The sequence below is a fragment of the Telmatherina bonti genome, assembly GCF_933228915.1.
Source record: "Telmatherina bonti genome assembly, chromosome: 3".
NCBI lineage: Eukaryota > Metazoa > Chordata > Actinopteri > Atheriniformes > Telmatherinidae > Telmatherina > Telmatherina bonti.
The window spans coordinates 30,428,806-30,454,600 of NC_136621.1; the positions used below are offsets into that span (position 1 = coordinate 30,428,806).

A 25,795-nucleotide genomic window follows, 5' to 3' on the forward strand; every position below is an offset into this window, starting at 1 on the left:
GATACTTAGATGCAACAATGCAGATGTTTGCTTGTCTAGGTACTTTATCAGCAGATTAGCTTCACCCAAACAAATTTCATTTAGATTTAGCACGCAAATCAGGTTTCCAATAGTTTTAGCATACCGTATTACTGTGAAACAAAGGCTTCACATATGATAAACACCTCTCTTTGCTTAAACAAAGAACCTACTCTCACCACCTTCCAGCTCGGTCGATTTGGACTCAATCAAGCCGTTTTACACTTTAATATTCTCCTTAACGTTCTACGCTTTCTCGTGCAAGCTTTAAGTAGTGCCACCTGCTCCCTCTCCTCCTTTGCACCTATCTTCATGTCAGTAATGTGCACTCGTGCAGAGCCACACGCACGAACAGGGAGTCAGACGTCTCCTTTTGAAATAATCTCAGTCCTTGGAAGCTGTGTCTGTGGCCATTCACCTCAGGATAGATTGACTCTGCCCACTGCATTCTGATGAGCCCACGCTGGGAAAGCTTGCATCTCCAGCTCTCCGCCAACCTCTCCAGATTCTTCAAGCAGCTGCCGTGCACTTTTAAAAGTGACAACAGAGGATATTTAAGAGAAACAAATGACCAGCTTCACCTGCAAGAATGAAATCTTCAGGGGACACCTGTTTGTCTTCATTGAACGGGAAGCAAGAAACTCAGAGTATTGAGCGTTTTTATGGAACAAGGCTCTGAACGGCACACACCTAATCAAGCAGACTGACCTTTTGCCAGAATAACAAAATATTCATTGATGCCGGGGCCAATTCAAATTGCTTCTTTATGAGAAACAATCAAGTTCTCTGTAGAACCATGAAAAGCCTTATATTTGACCTGATATTATAGGAGTTTAAATCCAATTTCCTCCTCTATATGCACCTCACTCCCTCTCTAGGACTCATTAAAACACTCTGAGAGGGAGGCGAGACGAGACAGAGGTGATTCCTCATCTCATCTTTAACTGCAGATGAGTTTTTACCTCTGAATTTCCTCTTCTTCTGTTAATCAGAGGGAGTCGACTGCTGAGAGCTTTCAGAGGAGCGTGTGGAGATTTTCTGCTAATGTGGACGTATGGTGAGCCTAATTAACAATGCGGGTGTGTAATTCCTGCTGCTTCTGTGTACACAGACAGCTTGGTCACACAGCGCAAGCAAAAAACCCAAGTATAGCATTGCAGTTGGAGAGCGGAGCTTAAGCTGTTGTACCACCAAGCGGCTTTTAGCAAAAGAAAAGGAATCGCTCTCGCAGCTTGTTTGATGTTTTTTTTAACCAGGTGGTGGTGCTTTCGGGTTTAGTCTGAAGAACATTTTAGAAGACAGATTTTTCTTCCACAGTTCACATTTAATTGTATTTTCAAAAAACATTTCAAATAAAAGCAAGTGTAAAAGAAAAAATACAGATACTTCAGGGTACTCCAGCCAACCATGTTGGATGTTCAGCTGTGCACCGAGGCTTGCAGACCTAATCCTGCATCTGCGCCTCCGGCTGGCCGGCAACAATGTCTCGTCCACTCCTCTGCAGTGGCCTTCCCACCAGCATGTTGTTCTTCGGTGAACAGCTTTCAGGTTCCATAGTCATCACCTGCGTTGAGTACCCACAAGTCTCTGCTGCCCAGGACCGATCCAAGTCGACCAAGCCCATGCACTGTTTCCCTGCAGCGGCACAAAAGCAAAAGATGTTTTCAGAGGGCGGTTCATCATTGAGCTATTTTTTTCTGCACATGGTTTGATATGAAATTTCATACTTGTAGACTTTTCATTTTGAACCTTTAGTTACAATAAATTGCTGCTTGTGACTCAGCAAATACAACTGCTAAGAGGTTTTTCTCCTCATGTGACGAATGACAGTGTTTTGGGGTAAGAAGCCTGTTTGAAAAATAAAACAGTAAAATATGTCAACTCAGTGAAATGCTTTTATTATTTTTTTCATCATTCAAATAAAAAATAACTAATCTGTGGATTAAATAAAGGAAATAATGGTCGGTTGCAGCTTTGATAAACAAAAACAGACTTCCCAGACAACAGCTAAACTCATATGTCAGTCAGTTCTGTCCCATCATGACATTTTTATTTTCATTTTTATTTGTCATCAGTAACGAATATAATTTACATCCATCCATCCATCCATCCATTTTATATTTTTTAAATGACATATATCATTTCTATAATTTAATCTAATATAATATAATAATATCCCAGTTTTATATAAATAAAATAAAATTTATTCCAGTAGACAATATTATATATATTTTATTGCTAAGTTTACTTTGCATAGGGACCATTTTTGTCCTGCTGCAAGTCTCCTCAATAAAAACAATTCCCATCAACAGTAAATGACTCAGTGGAAGAATCAAGAAGATTTCAATATGCACATTTGTAAATGCTGATAATTTCAAAGCCATAAAGCACAAAAACAAATGGGATGAAAATAAAAAGTGAAGAGTGTCATATTTTTACGGGACTTAAATGACAAAACAAAGCTTTTCTGTCTGATGCAGAAATGAAGAAGTGAGTCACATAAAACTGCACAGTCATGCTTTGTTTGTAGCTACTGGGAGCAAGACCTTTCTGAAAAAAATCCCTTACTGGTGTTTAATAACTGGCAGTTTTCACATTGTGATTTTTACTGAATCCAAACACTTCCTAATTTCTTGTGCAGCTTTTTATTTTTAATTTTTTAAAACTGTTTCAACGGTTTGGGAAGATGACATGAGATGGGACTGGCTTTTGGCTGCACTCCTACTTCTCTTCTCAACCACTGGCAGGCCATCAGATATTTTGTTTTTCTTTCTCCCTTTTGGGTTTTTTTGGCAGTAAGCAACCAGCTTAGGAGTTCCAACTTTAATATCAACTAGTGGACCGGGTTGCGCTGAAGGCACAGACATGTTCAATATATCCATTTGATGTTTTTGAAGTGGACGTCTCATGCTCATCACTGAGAGCAACACCAAATTAATCACACTCTAATCTTGACATTGTTTAATCATTCAGCCTTGCCTTGCTTTTGGGGGATGTTTGACATACTGCTTATCTTTTAGAAGACAAATGCTGTTAAAATCAACAAATGTGCGTCGCGTCATCTGCATATATTGCATATAGCTGAAGATGTTAACATCAGGCGATGAATACAAGCTAATATATGCAATCATTACCATGCTGGTTTGTGTATTGATTATGCTCTCTGCTGGCTTTATTTGTAGCTTTTATGTGCATCAGAAATCTGCAGAGGCTTCAACTGGATTATCACGTCTCTCTCAAAGGATTTAAACTCAGCATTCATTCATTCTTTGGAGTTTTTACAGTACAACAGCATGAGGACAACAAGCTAAAAGTGAGCTTTGGTCGACAAAACCCTTGTTGACGGTCTCCGTATGACTAGCGGGCTCAAGAGGAACGAGATTACACATGGTCTGAAAATGTTAGCAGCAGACACTGAGTTCTGTTAAATGATAGGGAGCAGGCACAACTGTGTGACAGGAGGTGTCAGGAAGACATAAAGAGGCTCAGAATGACAAGGCAATGGGGAGCCTTCTCAGATACAGAGGAAAGCTTTCATAAACTGGGAAGCAATCACGGTGATGAGAGTGCTCGACAGGATAAAACACTGTATGATGAAGCTTTAACACATGACTGGAGGTTTCACGTTTCCCTCGGAATCTGACACTGATCTGGCAGCTGCTCACTGCAGCTGTTTAGTCACACTGTAAAAATCCCCACATCAGGATTTTTCATACGTGTGAAAAGTCTACACTTTTGCAAAAGTTACAGCCACCGTATATCACTGTGAGAGAGAAATGAAACAAAACAAAATGGTTATAGACTTAAAAGTTGCGCATCACAACAACACACTGATGTTTTTCTTGCTGCTTTTCAATGTGACTAAATTTAACTGTAGTTCTGTCTTTACTTGGAAATGAATAACAAATACCCTTACCAGGAATTCAAAATATATCGACTTGCGGGGAAAAAGAACTACAGCGTCGGCATTCAGAAGCTGATGATCTTCAAAAGGAAGTCTACAGAAGCCAGTGATGAACTGAAACCAGCACCTACTAACGTTCAGTCGTAGTGCGCCACCGCACTAGCTTCACTTTAAACAGTCAGAAACAAAACCCACCTTTAATGTTTATTAAAGGTCTAAGCATCAAGCTAAACAGGCAGACACAGTGACATGAAGCGTAATTTGTAAGAAACAGGACTAACAGTTCTGCACAAGACGAGGCATCTAAGACACTTAGACCGATCCCGACCCGCCTGCCACATAACCTGAAACTATCAAGCATGCTCACAGAGTACTGGTGCAGAGGGAAGTCCCATTAAAGATCAAGTATATGAAATGAATTATAACAACAACAACAATATCAATACTCACTTTACTGTCAGTGCCTGTGCTGTTTTTAGTATGACAAGCATGGAACCATAAGAACATGGATAAAAGCAAAGAAACTATAGACCGTACCGATGAGGCGCCTCTCAGGTGGGAGCTGGACTGCAGTTTGGTCTGCGAAGCGACAGAGGATCATGTGCTCCTAAAACAAAGACATAAATCAGTAAAGCTTTCACCATATTTGAATTCTTTGACTGAATTCACCCTTTCTTTAATCGATATATGCATGTCTTACAGATGTGAGATGCCGTGAAGCCAATCTCAGCACTGGCTGGATGGCTGGAAAATGTTCTTAGCAAATCAGATTTTATGTAGAAACCATCCAGTTTTTTAAGGTCTCTTCTCAGCCTTCATGTATTTACACTCTGTATTTTGGTTTGGCAGGAAAATTATATTGACCATCATTTTGAAACAAATAAACAAAAAGGTGTGGTCATAAATAACCCATTTTGCTCAGCTTCTCCTCTATACAATAATCCTTTTATACCTACCTGGCCACTACACCTGGTCAAAGCAAGAACAAAAAACAAAGATAAGCACAATATTTTGTAAACAAAGTAGGATGTGAAGAGGCTACATGACACTTGCGATGTGTTTGAAACTTTGGATGAACAGTCGGGGAATGTGACACCGAATCCCATCAAAGTTTCAGTATTAATGGAATCAACTTGGAAACAAGAAAGTTAATCTTGTTCCATCATAAATGTGTCAGCTAATAAAAGCTAAACATCCTCTCAAAAGGATATTTTCTTATGTAAATGTCAGACTTCTGGCACCAGGATTGGCAGCTGAGCCCTCTAACAAGCCTTGTGTGGTGGTTCTTGCTTTATTCCAACCCCCAGCAGCAGTCGCTCCGTCTGCTCTTTCGCGCAGTACAGACGTCGACAAGAATCCTACTTGTCACTGTTTGCTGACTTTTGATTATTTATCCATATTTATTTTTGTTTTTATTAGGTCACCTGAGGAAATGGAGTCAGTTTAAATGTCGTTACCTGGGTGAAATGTGTACATATAAACTCTCCGCACAGACTCAGGTAATTTACAGCCAAGTAAAGGACAAGAGTTCCTGTTCCGGCGTCGCCTTGTTATGGTGACTCAGGAGAGCGGTAAGTCATCTCTAACCTGCCTCAGCTTTAATTGATCCCATTCTTCACTCCGCAGGGTCAACGCAGAATGCAAGGCCACAGAAGAGGTCCTTAAAGTTAGCGTTGAGCGCCAATATCTCACACCATTAGCCGTTTATTCCAGCACCATTTGTCAGTGTTTGTCAGAGTGCCATTTGGTTTAACTACTATGGCTCCAGAAGGACAGCTACAGTTCTGCTATAAAACAATACAATGCATCTTTTATCTCCGCAAGTGTTGTCCAAAGCCCAAATAGATAGCAAATGTCAAACACGGTAGCTGAGAGAAAAACCTAAAGCTGCAATGGAGGAGATTTAGAGTTCAGGTTTAAAGTGGGGGGGGGGGGGGGGGGGGGGGGGGAAGCATCAACTGGGTGTAGATTTCCCCTGATCTGAAGCTCCATGTTTAGCTTCTCACACAAGGGGATTCTTTTTGTTTTTCTATTTAGACTTTTGCACAAATTGTAGAAAAATCACAGCATATTATGGAAGAACACAGCCCTTCTCACTTTTCTATAAATAATAACAGATGTTCTGTTCCTCTCAACTCATCTAAATGTCTGAGTTTCTCTCTTTCTCTCTCTCTTTTTTTCTTTTTCTTTACAGTAGAAAAGAAGTTTGAGGTGGTCCGATGTTGTAACACGTCAACTTGAGGTTGCTATGGTTAGGACCTGCAGCAACTTCTGCAGAGATTTTCCACAGGGGCACTGACAGGTCCCATACATCACCATGGGATAGGCAGAGGTGTGTCTGTGCAGAGCGATAAGCGGCTGACTGTCTCCAGGGTGTGAGCTTTCCCTTACATGGACCTGAAGATTATTAGCTCCTAAGACAGTGATTATTCCAGAGATCCCATTAATTCTCTATTACTATCCAGTTAAAAGGTTTGTGTGAAGTCAAACTTGGCAAAGCAGAAACACAAAGAGATGGATTCATCTCTGAATTAATATGTTAGTTGTTTTATTAAGTAACGTTTAAGGAACTAACTATGCCAACTTGTGATCCAGCCATTTCACATTCTCAATAAAAAGAATGAAGCATTTCCTGAATAATTAAATTTGATATTTCAAACAATATGCTCAAATTAGCAAGAAGAACAATGAGATATTATTCTTAAAAAAATAATCTTAAAAGTGGATTTACATATGAACAAAGCAACCAAGTCCTGCTGTGTTTCTGCTTGTCAGTTTGTTGCTTCCTCTGTGTTTGCTAGATACAGTCCACTGTGGGATGAGAATACTTCCAGCTTAAAGGTCACTGAACTGTGGTTTGTGAAGCTATAACCTTTAAACAAGCTTCCATTATACATCTTTTGATATGCGGTAATGGATTGGAAAACAATCACAGCGTTTTGCAAAAAGTCATGACACTGATATGATAGTTTTTGTTAATATGCACATAAAGTAAAATGGATGTGAAACACAGTCCCTGCTTAAAACATCAGTATTCTATACTTGATGACTAAAGCAAATTGATCATAAATACAAACCAGATTAAAAAACTTACCTTATATGTCAGAGTCTCCTTGAATTTTTTACTGAAAAAAAAAGGATGAAAAAGAAAATTATTTCATGTTAAAATATTGTAATTTAGATGAAGAAGAGAAATATTTAATGAAATTAAGTAAAGGATAAAAGTATTTAGCCTCTTTGGTTGTTTCCACACAAACTGGAATTAAACTTAAATTTGGGGTGGGCACTTTATAATCTAATCACAGCATGATGCTGCCACTACCATGCTTCACTGTGGAAAAGATGTTCTCAGGGTGATTAAACTTTAGTCTTACATGAGCAGAACGGTAGTTCTTCAGCATGTTTGGGGATTTTCCTCGATGTCTTTGAGTTAACTGTGATTTTCAAATGATCTATTTAAAGATGCCCCATGAGATGTCAAGAGTTCGTAATTTTTTTAGTTTTATTTCTCCACATATTGTCTTGGTCCGGGTGGCGGTAGATCACGGGCGATAGACGGTGGAGCGGGTTATTCAATCACAGTAAGGTTGGCTGTTCGACTTCCCCCGCCTATTTATCCTAGTCAATCTGTGGTTGTGTCCTTGGGCTAGGCACTTTACCCATCTTCCCTCCTGTTGGAGCCACTGGTTTATAAATGTTTGGTGGTGGTCAGAGAGACCGTTATTGTTTCCATCAGTCTGCCCCAGGACAGCTGTGGCTGAACATTTAACTTACCACCACCCTTACATGTGAATGTGAATGTCATTAGTGTCTAAAGAAGTGATATATAAATGTTATATATATTTATATATATATATATATATATATATATATATATATATATATATATATATATATATATATATATATATATGTATACATATGATCTATTATCCATTATTATTCCTACTTCTTTACAACTTTCTCCCAGTCTTGCTTGGAAAGCCCTTCAGTTCTCATCGTGGTGTTATACTGGTGCCCTTTCGCTTAAATGTTTTGCAGACTGAGGCCTCTTACAATAGCTGCAATCATACTTAGATCATGTGACAGAAGTGTGCACACAGTTTGATATAATTGCTGAACTCATATGATGTCTGAAGGAGACTGGGAGCAACAGATCTTAATTAGGTGCTTCTTAGCAACGGGGCCAACTACATACCTGAGTTTTTATCAGTTGTTTTTAATTTCTGAATTGTTTGACTTTTTCCTTTCTTTTAATTTAATCTTCATAATTTACCTTGCATAAGTGCCAACAGCCCTGAAACATACATATTCAAGTTAAGGAACATAAAGTAACAAAACAGCAAGGGTGGGAGTTTTACTAATTCTGCAAAGAGCTTAAGGCAGATAAAAGGGGTCCTTTTTAAGAGAAATCCTTTCTATAAATAAATATTTCTCAGATAAATCCCTTTATCCATGGGAAAGAAGGATATTATATTTTTCTAATGATGGGAAACAGAGTTGGTTTGTTTGCGATGACTGAAAGCCGCAAAGTCCGGTTAATCTGTGATGTTAATTAAAAAACAACACAAGACATGCCGAAGGTTAGGGTCAAGTCAGATCCCACAGAGTCATGCAGGGCATTCGAGTTAAGTCTTTCACAGCTCATAAAAAGCTGGGAACTGCAGGAATGTCTACACCTGCAGTGCGGTTACATGAATACCTGAAATATAATCTTAGGGAAGAATACTAAAAGTGTCAGGATTGACAGAGTCAGGTGCGGAGGTCCTCTGCACCATCTACCCTGCAGAAACGCAGGGTAGACCATTTCTGCAGGGTGAAGCTCTGCTATTTGCTGCATTAAGATTTAGATATTTAGAAGTACTACAACAAATGATAAATTAAGTGCAGATAAAGTATTTTTAAATTCAAATATACACTTTTTTTTATCCTTTTTAAATATAGCAGGACACATCTCATATGTAGGTGAATTAGGCAAATAATTTAAAAACTTCAAAGAAATCCTCCATTTAACATCAGTTTATTACACACAGTGGTGAATGCTATTATCTGTTTATTTGTAAGACCAACAAATTTTTCATGGGGAAATTAGTGAATCCCAACCCACGCAGGGGGAGAGGTTGGTGTGTTTACTGGAGAAGACCACACAAAGAGTTGATGCAGAAATGCAGAGATGCTTAGATTCACTTCCTTCCTAATCTGTGGTCTAAAGGAAAGAATCTGTTCAGGTTCGGAAGATACAACTAACAAATGTGCAAAGCTGCATTTCTGTCCGTCATCAGTACTGTAAAAAAGTCAAATTAAGGGCACTTTCACATCAGCCTTTTTGGTTAGAATCGTTGTCTGTTTGCTCGGAAAGTCTGCTTCGTTTGGGGAAATGTGAATGCGCCAAACGAATTCTGATTCGGATCAAAGAAGCAGACTAGGTCCACCTGCAAACAAAGGTCTCATCTGTTGTTAATACTGCGCCCATTGTTGTAGTATATTTCTACAGTATGCACGCACAAGACAAAATAAAAAAAAAAACCCATGATAGCGATGGTTTCGTCTCCACGTTTAGCTCCCAAGCAGAGGAAACAAAGTTTTCTTCTTTACTCTGGTCTTGTCCTCTCTTTTGCTAAATACTAGTGCAGTGCCACCTTTGGTTGGAATGGGGATATATTATTCTCATGGTTTGGATCGTTTGGCCAAAGTGCAGGATGAACACAATCTCGGTCCGCATGGATACACCCCCTTATAACTGAGTCTCCAATCGGACAGACTATTGTGTACTATCCTGATGTGAATGCGTCCTAAAACTTTAGCTAATTGAATAAAAACAACAATAAAAAAAAAAACCAAAAAAAAAACAGCAACCCTTGAATCTCTGCAGCCACATCAATTCCTGCATGTTTCTGCTTGAAAGTCGAAATTGATGCAATAAAACCCATGGAAAAGAACTGCTATTGCACATGGATTCTGTGATGAGAAAAAGAAAGAATTCTTGGAAAAAGCTAGTGGCGACTCAGCTTCTATTGAACTATTGCTCATGAAAATTTAATATCCTGATAATTGGATCGCGCAAAGGCCTTTGTTGCATGCAGCCAAGTCTATATAGGCCCAGAGTAGGAGCTGTGTTTGCTTGCTTGGCATCACGTCCAGTGAGCGCAGATCTCAAAGTCTGCTTCGGGTGCACCTAATCTCCACTCACACATTCTTTCTGCATCCCCATCGGGATGTCATATAATGGTGTTCTGCCATGAAGACAGTTTCATGAAAAAATTATATCCATCTAATAACTGGTATCTCTAGCATATTAGTATAATTATTTTATTACTTTAAAAACAGTTTTGGATGTATACTCAACACAACATCTGGGTCACACTGCTGCCTCAAATGAAAAGTGAAAATTCAAATCTGAGCACCTGTCATCCATTTTTACATTTTTGATTAGGAAACAATCACAGGAAAAAAAAAAAAGTTTTTTTTGTATTTTTCGTTTCAAATGAAAAAGCTAACTACACAGACCAATCATACCTTATTGTAACGTAAACATTACATAACAGCACTCAGCTGTAAGAAGTTGCTTCCGCAGCCGTCTACCTTTTCATGATTCTTAAGCTATATTTGTTGACATGGAAACAGAATAAACACAATTTAACTGCACAGTCTCCTGTTTTTCATTGTGCTGGGCATGTTTCTTCCTATTCATACAGCATCATGCAAGCAGAGAGATCATCATAACTTTGGATTCTACATGGCTGCATCTCTGTGAGACCACATGCACGTTGTATAGCACCATTCACAGTGATGTCGTTTTGTTCCTGTCACAAGACTGGAGGAACACAAATGAGCATCTATGCGCCGAGAACTAGATGCTGACATCATGTCTGAAAATGTCAGGGACAGATCCTGCTGAGTAGGTGATGTGACAATGCTGCTTCAAATTGTCACTGGTGCTGATAAGAAACAGGAGGGGAACAAAAAAGGAGTGACAAGACAGATTAAATCTGTCCCACAAAGAAACGCAGCGAGAATAAATGTGAAAATGAAGGGAAGCTGGCGCTGTGAGGTGAAACTGGAAATAAAGGGAAAAATCACATCGAATGAAAGAAAGGAGAGGCGGCTTTACCCAGACAGGAAGCTAACAAGGTAGAAAACATCGTGTTTAAAGTGGAACCTTAGAGAGGTGACACTGAACAGAGGTGCAGTGAGCAGTAACAAACCTCTTGGGGAAGGTGAACTTGATTGCATTCTGGATGAAGCCGTAGCAACAAGGACTAATAACAAAGGCGGCCCTTGCCTGGACGCAGTGCTCCAAAACCATATCTGTTGCAATGCCACATGCATGGAGGGCAACCTGGGTGGAAACAGGCAAAGAAAAACCCCAAAAATGTGTTATTTCAACCAAAGCACCCCAAGTGTTCTTAAAGACACACCTTAAAAACAAGAATGAAATTGAGGGCACTTCAGCGCACACTCTTAATACTATTGATTACTTCATAAAGGTGGGTGCAGTTAAACACATATATGCTTGCAAAGGTGCAGACTCTGTGAGCTAAAGCAAACAAAATGGATTAGTGCTTTAGGAGCAGAGGCACGAATACATCAGGATTCCCATCGAGTGGATAAACCAAGCATGGAGATAAACACCAAGCTATACATTAGTAATGCTGTGGTTCTGTAGAAGATGGTGGTAGGGGACTAAAACTACCAATGAATACGCCTGCCTGTTTTTTTTTGTTTGTTTGTTTGTTTTTTTTTGTTTTAACCAAATACGTCAGCAAAAATACATTATGGCTCCTTTAAAATAATTAGTTTAATACTCGGAGTCTACCAATGGGAACAGATGATTTCCTCTGAAGCATAAAATGGCTAAATAGAGTCTCTGTTAATGGTCCAAATGAAACGCATTAACAACGGTCTGATTTAACAGTAGCTACGGTAACTTAACGCCATGCAATGCAAACCAACGCCTCAGTATTCTCGTCCAGTTTTTCAAGACGTTGTCATCTGGCGCCTCTTAGTCTCAACCGCGTGCATGTTGCCTTGACAGCAGTAACACAGCAAAAGTGTTTAGAGCTGATCAGGGCAGGTGCATGGCAAATGACAGGAGCTGTACTTATGGAGAAGAGAAGATACAGACAGTTTGACATGAATTAACTGGAATGTCCAGACATGCTCTGGGACGCTCAGTGGAAACCACATTTCTGCATGTATCCTCTCCACAACCGTACCAGAAAATGTCTCGTAAGAGCTCTATGCACACTGGATTCATCTTTAACTGTAATGAACATGTTATTTCACAAAACAAGCCTTCAAAACCAAAAGTTTTACAGAAACATTTACAAAGACAACAAACACACACATAAAACTATATGCACAACAGTAAACAAAAATAAACAATCTTTTAAAAACTGAACAATAAAGCAATAAATATGTATTGTTTGTAGTGTAAAGTAAAGCCACCAATGTACAGAATATTGATTTAAATCCAGTTCCATTAAACTTTATTTGTATCGCGCCGCTTCAAAACTATGTCATCTTAGAGTACTTTACACATCAAGTCGGCCCAATTCCTGATAAATATCCTAAAGAAAACCAACAGATTGCATCGAATCTTGATACCATCCTGAGCAGCACGAGGCGACAGTGGAATGGAAAAAATTCCCTTTAACAGAAAGGAAAAACCGCCAGCAGAACCCGGCTGAGGGAAGACGGCCATCTGCCTCGACCGGTTTGGGTGGAGAGGACCAGAAAGATGGTACGTTATCACAATTCTGACAATAAAAATAGGGAAATTATAAACTAAAACCATTACACCTAATCCTGCATTTATTAATATCTGTGAATAAATTCCACATGAACAAGTTCCAGTGTTGAATATTCATCATTTTATTGTCATTTTTGCTATTTTTTTTTCTTTTACGACTTTTTAATGCTTTCTTTGCACCATTTATAAATCTTTTAATGGTATCTGTGAAGCACTTTGAATTAATGTTTTGTACAATAAATCAAATAAACGTGCTTTACCTTGAATAAGAAGCGGAAGACTCTACTAATGCAACAGAATTTATCCAATGAACATCAGTCATGGGCAGATATTTAATGTTGGGCATTACTTATGTTGGGCTTAATTCTAATTACATGTTATGACCTTTACCCTTGATTTAATATAAACACAAAACCATCCAAGTACAACATACTTAGATATGTTTTTAGATATTTCATGTAAATATATCTGCTTTGTAGATTTATTTTTTGACCTTTAAAAATTTGTTGTTTTGTTCAGACAATTAAAAATAACAGTTTACAACCACACCTGTTTGTTGAAACTTTTTACAGTATCAGAATCTGATATGGGCCCAGGCTGAGCGGGTGGGGTGGGCTTTGTATGAAGCACCGTCAAATCTTGTATTTTCAACTGAAACAGGTGGCCTACCAATCACATCATTACAGTGGGAATAACAAGTAAATGATTTAAACATCACAAGGTGACATGATTTCTGCTGTGATATGAGAAAATTAGAGAAATAATAGATAAATAAAAGTAGATATAGTAATAAAACGCTCAATGAAACACTAAAAGTTCCAACAAACTTCAAATTCAGCTACTTTCCCTCCCTGAAGTCAGTTGGCCTGATATCATCAGACAGGACAAAAGATAAAGCTGAATGAACTGCAGACAGACATTGATTCACTGTCCTGCAAGCTTAAAACCGCAGCCATGCAATACCAGCCTGTAAGAGCAGACGCTGGTTCAGATTAAGGACAACTCCACATAATTTGCACGATTAAACAAAGGCGACTAAAAACGGGACCATGTATGATATGTGACGGGGTTTAAAATCACCGTGATTGGTGTCTCCTTCAGGTAATCGTTGGCATGCAGGAGGAGGCTTAGCCGAAATGTCTGGCGGTTCAGAAAAAGACAAACGTAAGCACCTACTTCATTTGTAAACGTATGCTATGTCTGTATGTGAAAAGCATCAGACTGTGTAAAAGCTCTCTGGCCATGCTACTGAAACAGTCCCTGTGTGCCGTGGGTCTGTGCAGCTTGTTTTTTGCCAAGTGGAACAGGTCTCAGTGGAGTTATGACACTGGAACAAAAGCCTCTAATTACAGCAGGTACTTATATACGTAGATATAAACCTATTAGCCCCATTGGAAGTTTAGGTGGAGCCACTTGAACAGCTCGCTCGTCTTAAAGTGGGCTTCAACAGACAACAAAAAGGTTGACCTTTTTAATGTGTTTGAATCACCAGTCTGAGGCTAATTAAGTAATTCCAACATTTATAAAGAAAATCCCAATAAGATCTGTACAGAAAAGGAGGTTTAGAAAGTCAACATGAGGTAAGAGGAAAAGATTTCAATGACTGGTTTCATGTTTTGTATGCAGATTTCAACATGGATGGATTAGGAGTTATTTGCTATGGATTAGAAGTAATTGTCACTTTGTAGAGTCGAGAGCCGTCTGGAGACGAAGGTGGGCGTCACAAACAGAACTGACAATAGTTATTGAAAGCCACTCAATGCTGAAGTGTTGGGATGTGGCTTTTTTCTGTTTTCACAGCTAGTTGTATGCAAAATAAATACATATACTAAGAAATATCATTGGAGCTTAACATGCACAAAGAAACTAAATTAAAATGGCTGAAAATCCTGTTTGATTTCATCACAAGCACTTAGCAGAAATTTCCAAACATGTCTCCCATGGATAACATTCAAGGAGGAGCACATAGCAAATGTATCCCTGGATGGAGGATACTTGCAGGCAAAACATGCACAAATTAAGATTTTACATTCCTCCCTAAAGGGAACCTTTAACCCTGACATTACCATTATGAGTGCATCTCTGGGAAAAATGGTCTTTTGGCTTTCCAGAGATCAAAGAGACACCAGTGACGCACTGTTAGTGGGAAGTGAAGGGCACTAAAAGGGTTCTGATTAAAAGCTTCACTTCAATACACGAAAAGCCATCTTCATTAAAATAATTACATGCTGCTGTTTGCAGTTTCTTTAAAATAAAAATGGAGTGACAAATGACTGTGTGTGTGTTGCTGCTCTTCTAATATATAAAAACACTTACGACATGTTGCGATGAATCTGTGATCACGGCGGAATAGGATGTCGCACATTGTTTATGCAGTGTTAATTATGCATATTTATTTCTCATTATTATGACAAGATTCCATAAACTTTAAATGCACACAGAAGGTTGTAGAAAGACATAAAAGATTACATTTTTTTAAATGTATTCTGTGATCTCACGGACAAAAAAGTTTACTGTTCTGAAACACCCCCCCCCCTTAGGTGTTTATGAAGAGAGACAGGCAATACTTCCATTTACCTAAAGGACCAGGGTGTAGGATGGGTGGATATCAGGTGGTAACAACACAGGGCACGTTTTGGACGCCAAATATGCAAATTTGCACTTATGAGGTCTTGATTAATTAATGGTATTTACCGAACAACGCTACATTAAACACAGGATGGATGGGGAGCAGCCTGTGAAAGACAGTAGGACTGAAATTGTTCATGGTGGTAAATATTTTTGTCTGTACATGTAGGGATGTACAGTAAGAGGTGAAGGTTATAGTGAAATGCTTTCATGTGGGCCGGAATGCCACTTAAAGGTTCTGTAAGAGTGACCGTGAGATATGTGTATGGAGGTGGGGTGGTATTCATCTGGGATTGTGTGTAAATGTTTCAGGCTTCTATTTTCATTTTGTAAATAAAATGTTTATGTTTTTTGAAATGTATTTGATAACAGAAAATGTTAATATTTTAGGATGTGAAGGGAATGTTTGTGAGTTGGGAAATACCTGTCTGTAAGGTCCTCTCAGTCTGTGGGCCAATTCAAGTCCAGACTGAAAACTTATATTGTTTCCTTGGCCTTTAATCACTTAAAAAAACTTTTAGGGTACACCTTGGCTTCATACTGTTTTGCATTTTGTCATTTTACAATTTTTACTTGTATTTTATTTAATTGCCGTCTTTTTGGTTGGTTTTATCGTTTAATCGTCCTAAGTTTTATTTTTCTACTTTTATCATACTTGTAATAATGTATCTGTATTTTCTGTTTTGTGATGCACTTTGGTCAGCAGGGACTGTTTTAAATGTGCTATATAAATAAAGTTGAATGTGAGAGTTGGAGTTTTGCTGACTGTTTACCTCATCACATTGCAAAATGCAACAAACTGAACACATCTCACCATATCCTAAACTTTAAAGGATCTGGATAAATTTGACAAGGCCCTCTATAAAATGTTGGGCTTGACCCTTCTGAGCCACTGTATGGTCTGTGGAGGAACATTGAGGGGACACCACTGCATATCTGGACATCAACTATTCTATGCTAATAAAACAAAGGACAGGAATATTGTCTGCAATTCTGCCTTAATATTTACCTCAATATATTCGATTGAAGCTTTTAGTTTTAGTTTAATTATGAATGAAAGTAAAACCAAATATTGAGAATAGGATTATGTTCTATACATTGTTGACTTGAGTATGCTCAGGATGGGGATTAGATCAAAGTCAATATTAATCTGATGGTTTTTCTTTACTGGCTGGAATTAATGAATCTGTAAAGTTACCTAAGATGACACTGTTGTGCAGTGGCACCGTGCAAATAAAGCTGAAATGATATGAAAATAATGTGACAACAGTTATAGTGCCAAAGTCCCATTGTGCCAAACCAACACAATTCCATTGGTAGACACCCAAAGGCAAAATGAAAGCAAACACAAGCCCCAAGACAAAACCATCCATTTTTATTTCAGCTATTTGTTATTTCTAACATGTCAAAGTATCAGGCATATGTTGCCTTTATCCTGAGGCTGTGTATTTATATGTGTGTGTGCAGGCATTTTGCCATTGGGTTAGAGTTTTAGGTTACATTAACTTTCAGATTCCATTCATAGTTTAGTTACACCTTTGATGGTTAAGTCACATGGAACTGTTACAGCATCGTTTACAGAGTCTCCAAAACAAGCAGAAAATGCGACAGGCATGTTTTCCATGACTGTCTCTTGTTCTACTCACCCCAACATGAAATGGTCCAGTGAAATAATTCAAATTGGCCTGAATGAAGCCAATGTTTTTTAGACCCAGCTCAGCACTGCGACTCTGGGCCCTGACCAAGGACTCCTCTTTGTTCTCTATGAGGATGATCTTGAATAAAAAATAAAATAAAAAAAATAGATTAAAAACTATGAGTAAAAAAATGAAAAACCTTGCAGCTTTTAATACCTACAATGAGCACCAATGTTCATCATTGCATATGATTAAACAGCCATATTATTAAAGAAGTATGACAATGAGCCAACTTTTAAACAAATGACAAGTCATGTAGAACAGATGAACAGTTAATGCTTATTAAATATTTGATAATTATTTCTTTCATTTACACTCAACGTGTTTAAGCCTGTAAAATGCAACAAAATGGGAAAAAAAAAAAAAATTACGCAAGTCTTAAAAATGGAAGACAATAGCTTTATTAATTTCATCTGAAATCCCTCATCCCTAACCCCAACCCCCAAGAGCACACATTACCTGGCAATCTGGGAGTGTGTGAGCCAAAACAATCCCAACGTGGCCCTGAGAGACGGTACAAAGAAAACATAAAAGGAAATAAAAAAAAACATCAACAAGTCCGTAACACACATGAAAAGAGCATCAACAGAGTCGTGATTAGTGCTGGGCTTTCAATGGGTCTTTTAAACACGCGGCAATGTGCTGCTCTAAGAGGGCATATTTGTTTGCGTAACAAGTCCATCTGAGTGCAAAGGCCAACAGCAAAATGCATTTAAGTGGGAAAGAAAAATGAGAGAAACTACGAGGACTTGTTCGTTTTGAGTTGGTTGCTAAGAGAGCAGCCATCTAATAGCAGCATGGTCAGATGAAGCAATAATGGCAAATGCAATGCTGGACTGATGGATGAATATCAGTACCGTTCCGCTGCAGAAATCCACAACTGTGCTTCCTGGCCTGGCTAGCTCTGTAACCATGGCAACCAAGTTATTCAGCTGTTGCATCTTCCTGACTGCTCGGATATTTGACATTTTGCCTGCCAAGAGAAGAAAAAGGAAAAGGAAAAAAAAAATCTTAATGCATTTGTGTGTCATTTGGGAAACAACAGGATTTTAGAGCCAAGTCAGAAAATTTACTTAAGGAATAAAATCAGGAAATCGCCAGGAAAGAAAAACCATCTTATTTTTGTTAGGATATTAAAATGGTACTTTTTTTTTTTGTTGCTTGTTTTGCTCCAGTTAAAATTCACACAACAACATATAAGATTTAACTCAAAAAGTCCAAACTACACATCAGTCTGATGTCTTTCCTTACCTTATCTGTCAGAGACCCCCTTTTCCTCAGATCATAATTTATGACCAGTCATTTCATGTAATGGTTATAGCACAAAGATGAAAAGGCCTCTGCTCTCTCATCAGTGTGAGCCTAGCCAATTGCAAGTGAGGGGGTGGAAACAAGCTCTCATTAAAAGAAAAAAAAAAAAAAAACTGGGTGCCTGAGCCAAAAGCAAGTATATCCTCGTTTGTGACAGAACTTTCCACTGTTGCTGTGGCAGTATGTACTCCATTAGCTTTAAGCGCATTGCAGCCTCTGGCGCTCCATGTAGTGAAGCGTTGGCATGCAGAGCAGAGAAATTTTTGGTTCATAAATCTGGACTGATGACGTTTTTGTTTACCCCTGAGTCACAGGCTTATATTCACACAGATGGAATATAATGAATAAATAAATAAATAAAAAATTACTCCATTACTTTTATGCACACACTGCTTTATGTGAGGCAACTGGAAAGCAGAAATGTAAGAAGAGATTTTAAAATTTCGCCTCTCATGCCGAGTAGCCACTGAGCTGATGTCAATTACCGGCTTAGCACGCCAAAAAAAAAACATAATACACAGATAGATTTTAACACAGTACAGCAATAAGGTCTGCTGTTCATTCAGATGAATAATTTACTTGGGCTCAGTCACTTTTGTGTCCATGGCTCCAGTCAAGCCTTGTTTAAGAAGCTTTTAATGGCCCTTATGCACATCCAAGTCACTCTCTCACACACTCACACACACGCTTCCAGGAGAAATTTGGTCTGTACTTTTTCTGCAGTTGCTGTTCACACAAGGACTTCACAGCAGGAAGCAGCGAGGAAGGATTTATGCTGGAAACAGCTGTCCAGATCATACAGGAGGCAGTGCACAATGCAGGAACTATCCTATGAAAGTTACTGCGTTTTCTTTGTGACATTTGGGAAACAGCAGACGAGGCTGCTGGCGTTAATACATGAAGTGCATACAGGTGTGTAAATATTAGTAATAGCAAGGATAGAGCAGAAAACAGCATGCATGTCGGCAGAAAAGACAAACACACACCAGCAGACATGTTGACGCGCACAGAAATGCTCCAAAATATTGCCTGAGAACTATTTTAGTATTAGCTGACGCATCTGGTTTGAGTAGCTCAAAAGCTATAAGCCATCAAAAAGAATTTACTATTTAAAGATACTATGCGGAAAGGAATCAAACTTTACGTGTATTTCAATAATCATTTTAAAAAGTTGAATAACTCCTGTGGAAAATGTTGAACTTTTAAGCTGCACCTTTAAGCTGTTGAGGGTCTGTCACTGGTGAGATTACCAATACGTCTTCCAAAAGTTGTCAATTGTCAACTAAATGTGAGGTAAATCCTGGATTATGTTTTTCAGTTACCTTTTTTAAGGTTCATTCTTTGCATCTGTCAAGCACAGTGTGGTCATGACACTGTTCAGGTTAGCTGGGTTTGGTTTGAGTTCACAATGTAGCAGTGACAGACATCAACTCTGTTTTCCATTTTACTGCGCAGCAACTCGAGAGACAATTCAGTCACTGACTAATTTAAAAGCATTTTTATTTAATTATAGAGCTAATAATGACATTTAAACACATGAAACATGGGTCAAAGAGACTGTTCTAGTCTGTGATCATGAAATGGAACATTGTGGGCAGGCAATAGGATTGTTGTCACAAAAAACAAAAGTTTGGAACAAAAAAAAAAGAAGAAGAAAACCTGAGCTATGGAATGAATGCCAAATCAAAATAGTAAATTTGTGATTATGTAAATATGTAAATGCTCAGGGTGATTATGTAAATATTTTTTTGTTTTTTCTATTAATGATCCGTAAAGAGCTCTTTCTAAGATTTTCCCAGAAAATATAACAAAAACAATTATATTGATAAAGATAAGAATTAAACAATTATAAGAAATATTCTTGAGATATATCCTCCAGGGATAATGCACATTATTTATACGTTTATCAACCTCCACAGCAACAGAGTAAAAACCAGCAGTTGCAGACATAGATCCATAAAATCTATGCAATAATGACACATTTCCTTGTGGAGTAAAACACCTCATGGCATAACTCCAGTGATGCTTGTGTCTCCAAAATAACTAACATTAATCACCGGACCCACTGGACACACACGCCAACCTGCTTAGAATGCCTCCAAGGTTTCTGGGACACAAACAATTGGTTTGAACATCAAGGACACAGTGAAGGGTAAAACAGTTTAGATGGTGGCTTTGAGATCAGGAAACAAAAGATGATCAGGAGCAGCAGCAGTTCAGCTTATTCTGCTAAAGGTAACTGCTGCACGTCACACTTCACCTTGTTAACCTTCAAATACAACATTAATCTGATGCAGCTGTTCTGTCTCTTCTGCACCTGGCATTGCCCTTGGATCAAATATGGAAGCACATTTCTACACAAAGGGCATCACATCTGGCTCACTTGTAAAGAGATGTTCTCCGTACCCACTGCGCGAAATTACACCATGAACAGAATTGAGATAATAAGCAATGATGGGGAAACTCACAAAAGCCTAATTAATGATAAATGGAGTCACTGTCTGAAAAAGCTCGATAGGCTAAAACAGACACATTTCTATTAGTTGAGAATCTTTTTCCATTTTTTTCCCTTCCTTCTGCCGTTCAGTTCATTTTATTCATAAACTGAAAATAGCAGCCATAAATATGTCTGCACCTGTCACCCAGCCCTGCCCAGATAATCCACTGCCAAGAAGAGCTGCTGACAGGTAGCTATTGAACAGCGTTAGGAAGCATTTATAGAAATACCACTCCAAAAGGGGGAGGGGATAAAAATAAAATCAACTCTCATGGGGAAAGATATTTAATCTGTGAAAAACTCCTTGCAATATGTAGGATGTTTCGCTAACAATGGTCTGAAAAACAGACGGACATCTCATAAGTGCAACAGACTGCATGAATATGCATGTTGAGGTTCATCTCCATATCATGAATATCTCAACCACAGTGCAACTTCCAAAATGTAGTTTCCCACTTGTGCCAGTAAGTTCACTGATATTCCACATTTTACAGAACAGAACAGCCAGAACACAAATCTTTGATTAACTGTTATGTGAACCATCATGCCAACATGGCACAGCATTAACTTTTTTTCCCTTTTCACAGCTCTTAACAAGTCAGCAGTAGCTTCACCAAGAAGTATAAATAAAAAAAAATAAAAAAACATATTTATTGTTATTCCATTGAATTTAATGGGAAGGTGCGTCCAAACTTTTGACTGGCACTGTAAATTGGCAAAGATCAAAAGGCCGAATGGTTTGTCCTGACCAGCAGCACATTCTGGTTGGTAAGTGACGGGGATCAGGTGTCTTCACCTGAAAGACTTGCATATGACTTCTGCAGCCTGACATGAGTCAAACGATTAAAGAATTGATGCTGGTGGATTTTCTGGGAAGGTAAACAGAGTTATTCTGCCATCTCAGCCCTAGCTGGAACAGTGTTTGTATCAGGGATGCATGTTTTGACTCAGACTGAGAGCTCCAGAAACTCAAGGAGAAAACATGCTGTGGCAGCATCGTTGGAGGAGACTGAGGACCCATTAGCCCATTGTGCCCTTTACTAAAAGGTGCCTAGCAGTGCTGTTGCTGCAGCTGGCAGTGAGCCACCGTCTCCTCTTTCCCCCGCCCTGACGCTGCAGAGCTGCCTGTGGGCTTATCAAACACGTCCATCTCACAGATTGGAATGTTGAGATGCAGCTCTGGCACAAGAGGATATGAAGTCTCCCATATCTTCCATTCTTCAGGGGACAAACTGTTCTCAAAATGAAATGTAGCCATGACTTATATCATTAAATGTAAGCCACAAATCATTATAGGTATATTCGTTACGTATATGCTGACTCAATAAATGACAAAGTATAAATATAAAGCTTGACGTGGTTTTCTGGAAATTCGGACACATCTGAAAAATTCTGATGTGATATAAACAGTTCCCGCCTTCTTCAAGGCTTTTGTCTGCAGAACACATACTCCTTGCTTGTTATTAAGTATTAGTAACCCTTGAAATAAGCATTTCTGCAAAGTTTCTCGAGTATAATGCACCAGAATTGCAAAAACATGTTTAAAAAAAAAAGAAAAGAAAAGAAAATCTGCTAGCTGGTGTTACAGGCTTTAATGCCACAGAGGAGATGATTTGTGAAGTGAGAAATGGCTGCAGATATGTTTATGACAGACACGCCCCTATCGGAAAGTTCTTGTCTGATCTTACAACAAACAGGGTGATTACTTGAATTACTCTTCAAATAAATCTTAATCAAATATAACATCAATAGTTTGTTGATTTTATCACCAAACTATTGATTCATTTAGTGTTGAATTTAATTTGTTGAAAGTAAATAAGTAGAAAACTGGTGCAGCTTTTCGTGTCAAATTACAATAAACCATGATAAATAAATAATGACGTAATAATCTAATACATGCCATTTAAGTAACTTTTATGCTGTCATACTGACTATATTCATCTCAATATACCATCATTTCTGGGCTATAGCGTGCACCTTGTAATGTACTGCACCTCAACGTATGTCGCACCTTCACCGAGCGCCATTTCTTTCAACAGCCACAACGATCACCTTTAACCTAAAGGCTGCTTCATATGCATTTCTTTGTGTTTTCCATGTTGAGGGTGTGTGCGGGAAGCACAAAATGACTTGTTAGCCGTATCATTGTAAAAGTTGCAGGATTCAAATCGTGTTAAAAAAAAAAAGTAGCATCTTGCAGCCCGAAAATTAAAATGCACACGGAATGGTGACCGGTTCATCTTCAGCTGAGGTGCAAAGCTATGCACTTCCAGGAGAGCAGAGTTTAATGCATTGTTTACATATTTATATTCATACTCATTTATAATTATTTTTCACATAGTAGACCAGGAATGTCAAGCTCTGGCTGTTAAGGGCCACAATCCTGCAGGTTTTTTATGTCACCCTACTCCAACACACTTGACTCAAATTATTGAGTCACTGTGCAGAACTTCATAGGCTGTTGGATTCCTTCAAGTAAGTTGAGTTGAAGCAGGGAAACATTATAAACTGATGGCCCCTAAAGACACCCTTGCAATAAACATCTAAAGTCTCATTCAACCTATTTTTAATAGTTAAACCACCACTATGACCGGACTTCTGCTTTGAATCTGCAGAAAAGGGCTACGTCAGACTGCCTAGATCTTCAACATAGAAACACTGGGGAAACCATATCTGAGGAAACTGCAGTGTGGGGGTGTACAACTATTTATCGTGCATTGGGAAGAACTGCTGAAAGCTACCAAGAAAGCTTCCAAGAAAGCTACAATCGAAGGCAAACGGCGGGGAACCTGCTTATGCTGCTGCTCAGAGCAGTTAGCCATAAGAGCAACTTGAATCTTGTCTTTAAATGTACTTATGAAGATAAAGCAGATATCAAACACACTCAAAACACCTGAATCTTGCAGCAGTTCTATATTACTTCTGCCAAACATTAAACAAGTCAGGGTTAACAGGTGGGCAAACGGCTACCAAATTAAAACCTTTCTTGTAAAATGATACACTCTCTGTCCCTTTAATGCTACATTTTATAAACACATTGAATATACTTGTATACAGAAATATAATGTATTCCCTCCTTGAGCATCTACATTGCTCATCATCAGGAACAGAGTTAATCAAATGGCCGGGCTTTCAACAGTCAATCTAAATCTGAAACTCTGAACACAACACCTTAAGCAGGGTATATCTTCATCAACAGTAGTAAAAATGGTTCATTCAACACACCATGCAAAGCCATTACTTTCACTTTGTAGTATAATCCCTCTGGTCAAAGTGCCACTTGCAATATAAACCAAAGGAGCACTCAGAGAGTGGAGTTCCCTGGCAAAGCCAGCAGCAGATGGTATTTTGCAGTTTTGAAGTGCACCAATATCCATTGGGTTTCTTTATAGCTCATATGCCACCCAAACTATAACTAAATATGAATTTAGTAAATATAGTTCTTGCACATCAATAAAAAAATGATATCAGACCAACTTGATAGCTGAAAGACCATACAAGATATGACACTGTGAGGCATTCAGAGAGGTCTGAGGAGCAGCAGATTCTTGTTGGGGAGGCTTGCATGTCAAAAAATGTTTTCAACAGTGAAAGATTAAACTGTTGTCACAATGTCAGGGGAAAAAAGTGTTTCTTTTAACATGCAAGTCACTAAATCTTTTCAACATATTTGAGACTGTGATGAGAGGAAAAATGTAAGGTAATGAAGACAAACACATGAGGAACAAACTCTTCACTGTGCATCCTTCAGCAGCTTTGGAATGTCTGTCAAAACATGACCTGACACAGCCGCAAGGAGAAGGCTGGATAATTACAGAGCTCCCAACACTCCCCGCTCACATGTTCAAGGTACAGATCCAGTTTGCACCTATGTTTCAAAATGAACATAAGACTAAACTGAGATGTCAGTTTTGCACTGCTGAATACATCCAACTTCTGCCTTTTCTGGCGCATGTAAAACACGCCTTCCAAACTCGCTGAAAGACAGACAAAAGCAAATCCATGAGGCTTAGCAAAACTTTAACTTCTGTTTTATTTCAACATTTTTCAAGACAATGTTGTATTTTTTGGAATGAGGCTGAACTTGTGATATTTCAACATTGCCAAGCAAACAATCTCTCTTGTTTTGGCTGCCGTGTAGGCTAAATGTTGACTCACGGTGTGAGTCTGGAGTTGTAATCAATGCAACGTCTGAAGTGGATATTGCATAAAAAAAGAAAAAAAAGAGAAGACATGGGAAAATAACTTACACTTCTGTGCATTACAGGTTTGGGGCAAGTTTGGAGTATATCTGGCCAGTCAATGAAGATTTTTTTTCCAACGGCGGTGAAAAACAGAGACCCATGGGGATTAGTGAAGAAAAGAAAAAAAAACTTCAAATGAATTAACTGCTCTGATCCTAAGCAGCACATTTACAGCTCAGTTCAGGTGCTGAGCAAATGACCTAATTCAAAGGTACGAACAAGAAACATGACATTAAATCATGTCCCAGCTGTAAACGCATAATGGAGTTTACATTTTCTGATCATTAATCAACCTGATATTTCTTAAATTTAATTATTTCTGCTATGCTGACCAGATGGTCATGTCCAGATTTTTTATAATTAGTCATCATTTTATGGGCTGGGCAATAAAACGATGACAAAAGGAAATTATGATAAAAAGTAATTTAATAATAATAAACTGTGGTAATTTTTTTCCTCGATATGCTGTGTCATACAGCCGAAAGGTGACAGACGCCTGTCAGTCAGGACAAGGATGAAATGTGTCTCTGTGAGCGCTAGCAGTGTTAGCCTAATTAGTGCAGGGGTGAGTGTGTGGAGGTGGGGTGGACAGAGGAGGGTGCCAAACGAGAAAAAAAAAAAAAAAAAATTGGCAGAACTGAGCAGCATAACAGTGATACATAAGGTGTCGTATTAACATATAAAACCAATGAAAGTGGAGATTAAACAAGACACACGAGGTCGGTAGTTTGGAAGTTTGGCGAC

General features: G+C 38.6%; 1 protein-coding gene across 1 annotated transcript in view; it reads right to left on the bottom strand.

Annotated features, from left to right (window-relative positions):
- Positions 1 to 1,462: 1,462 nt before the first annotated feature.
- gstcd (glutathione S-transferase, C-terminal domain containing) overlaps positions 1,463 to 25,795 on the bottom strand; it is a gene marked incomplete at its 3' end in the record, with an annotated part of 52,183 nt that continues 27,850 nt past the window's right edge. The window contains exons 6-12 of the mRNA XM_079263684.1: positions 17,857 to 17,972; positions 17,459 to 17,503; positions 16,949 to 17,077; positions 11,128 to 11,261; positions 7,017 to 7,047; positions 4,460 to 4,529; positions 1,463 to 1,653 (exon numbers count right to left, since the gene is read on the bottom strand). Of these exons, the coding sequence (XP_079119810.1) occupies positions 1,463 to 1,653; positions 4,460 to 4,529; positions 7,017 to 7,047; positions 11,128 to 11,261; positions 16,949 to 17,077; positions 17,459 to 17,503; positions 17,857 to 17,972 (716 nt within the window). The remainder of the gene's footprint in view (positions 1,654 to 4,459; positions 4,530 to 7,016; positions 7,048 to 11,127; positions 11,262 to 16,948; positions 17,078 to 17,458; positions 17,504 to 17,856; positions 17,973 to 25,795) is intronic.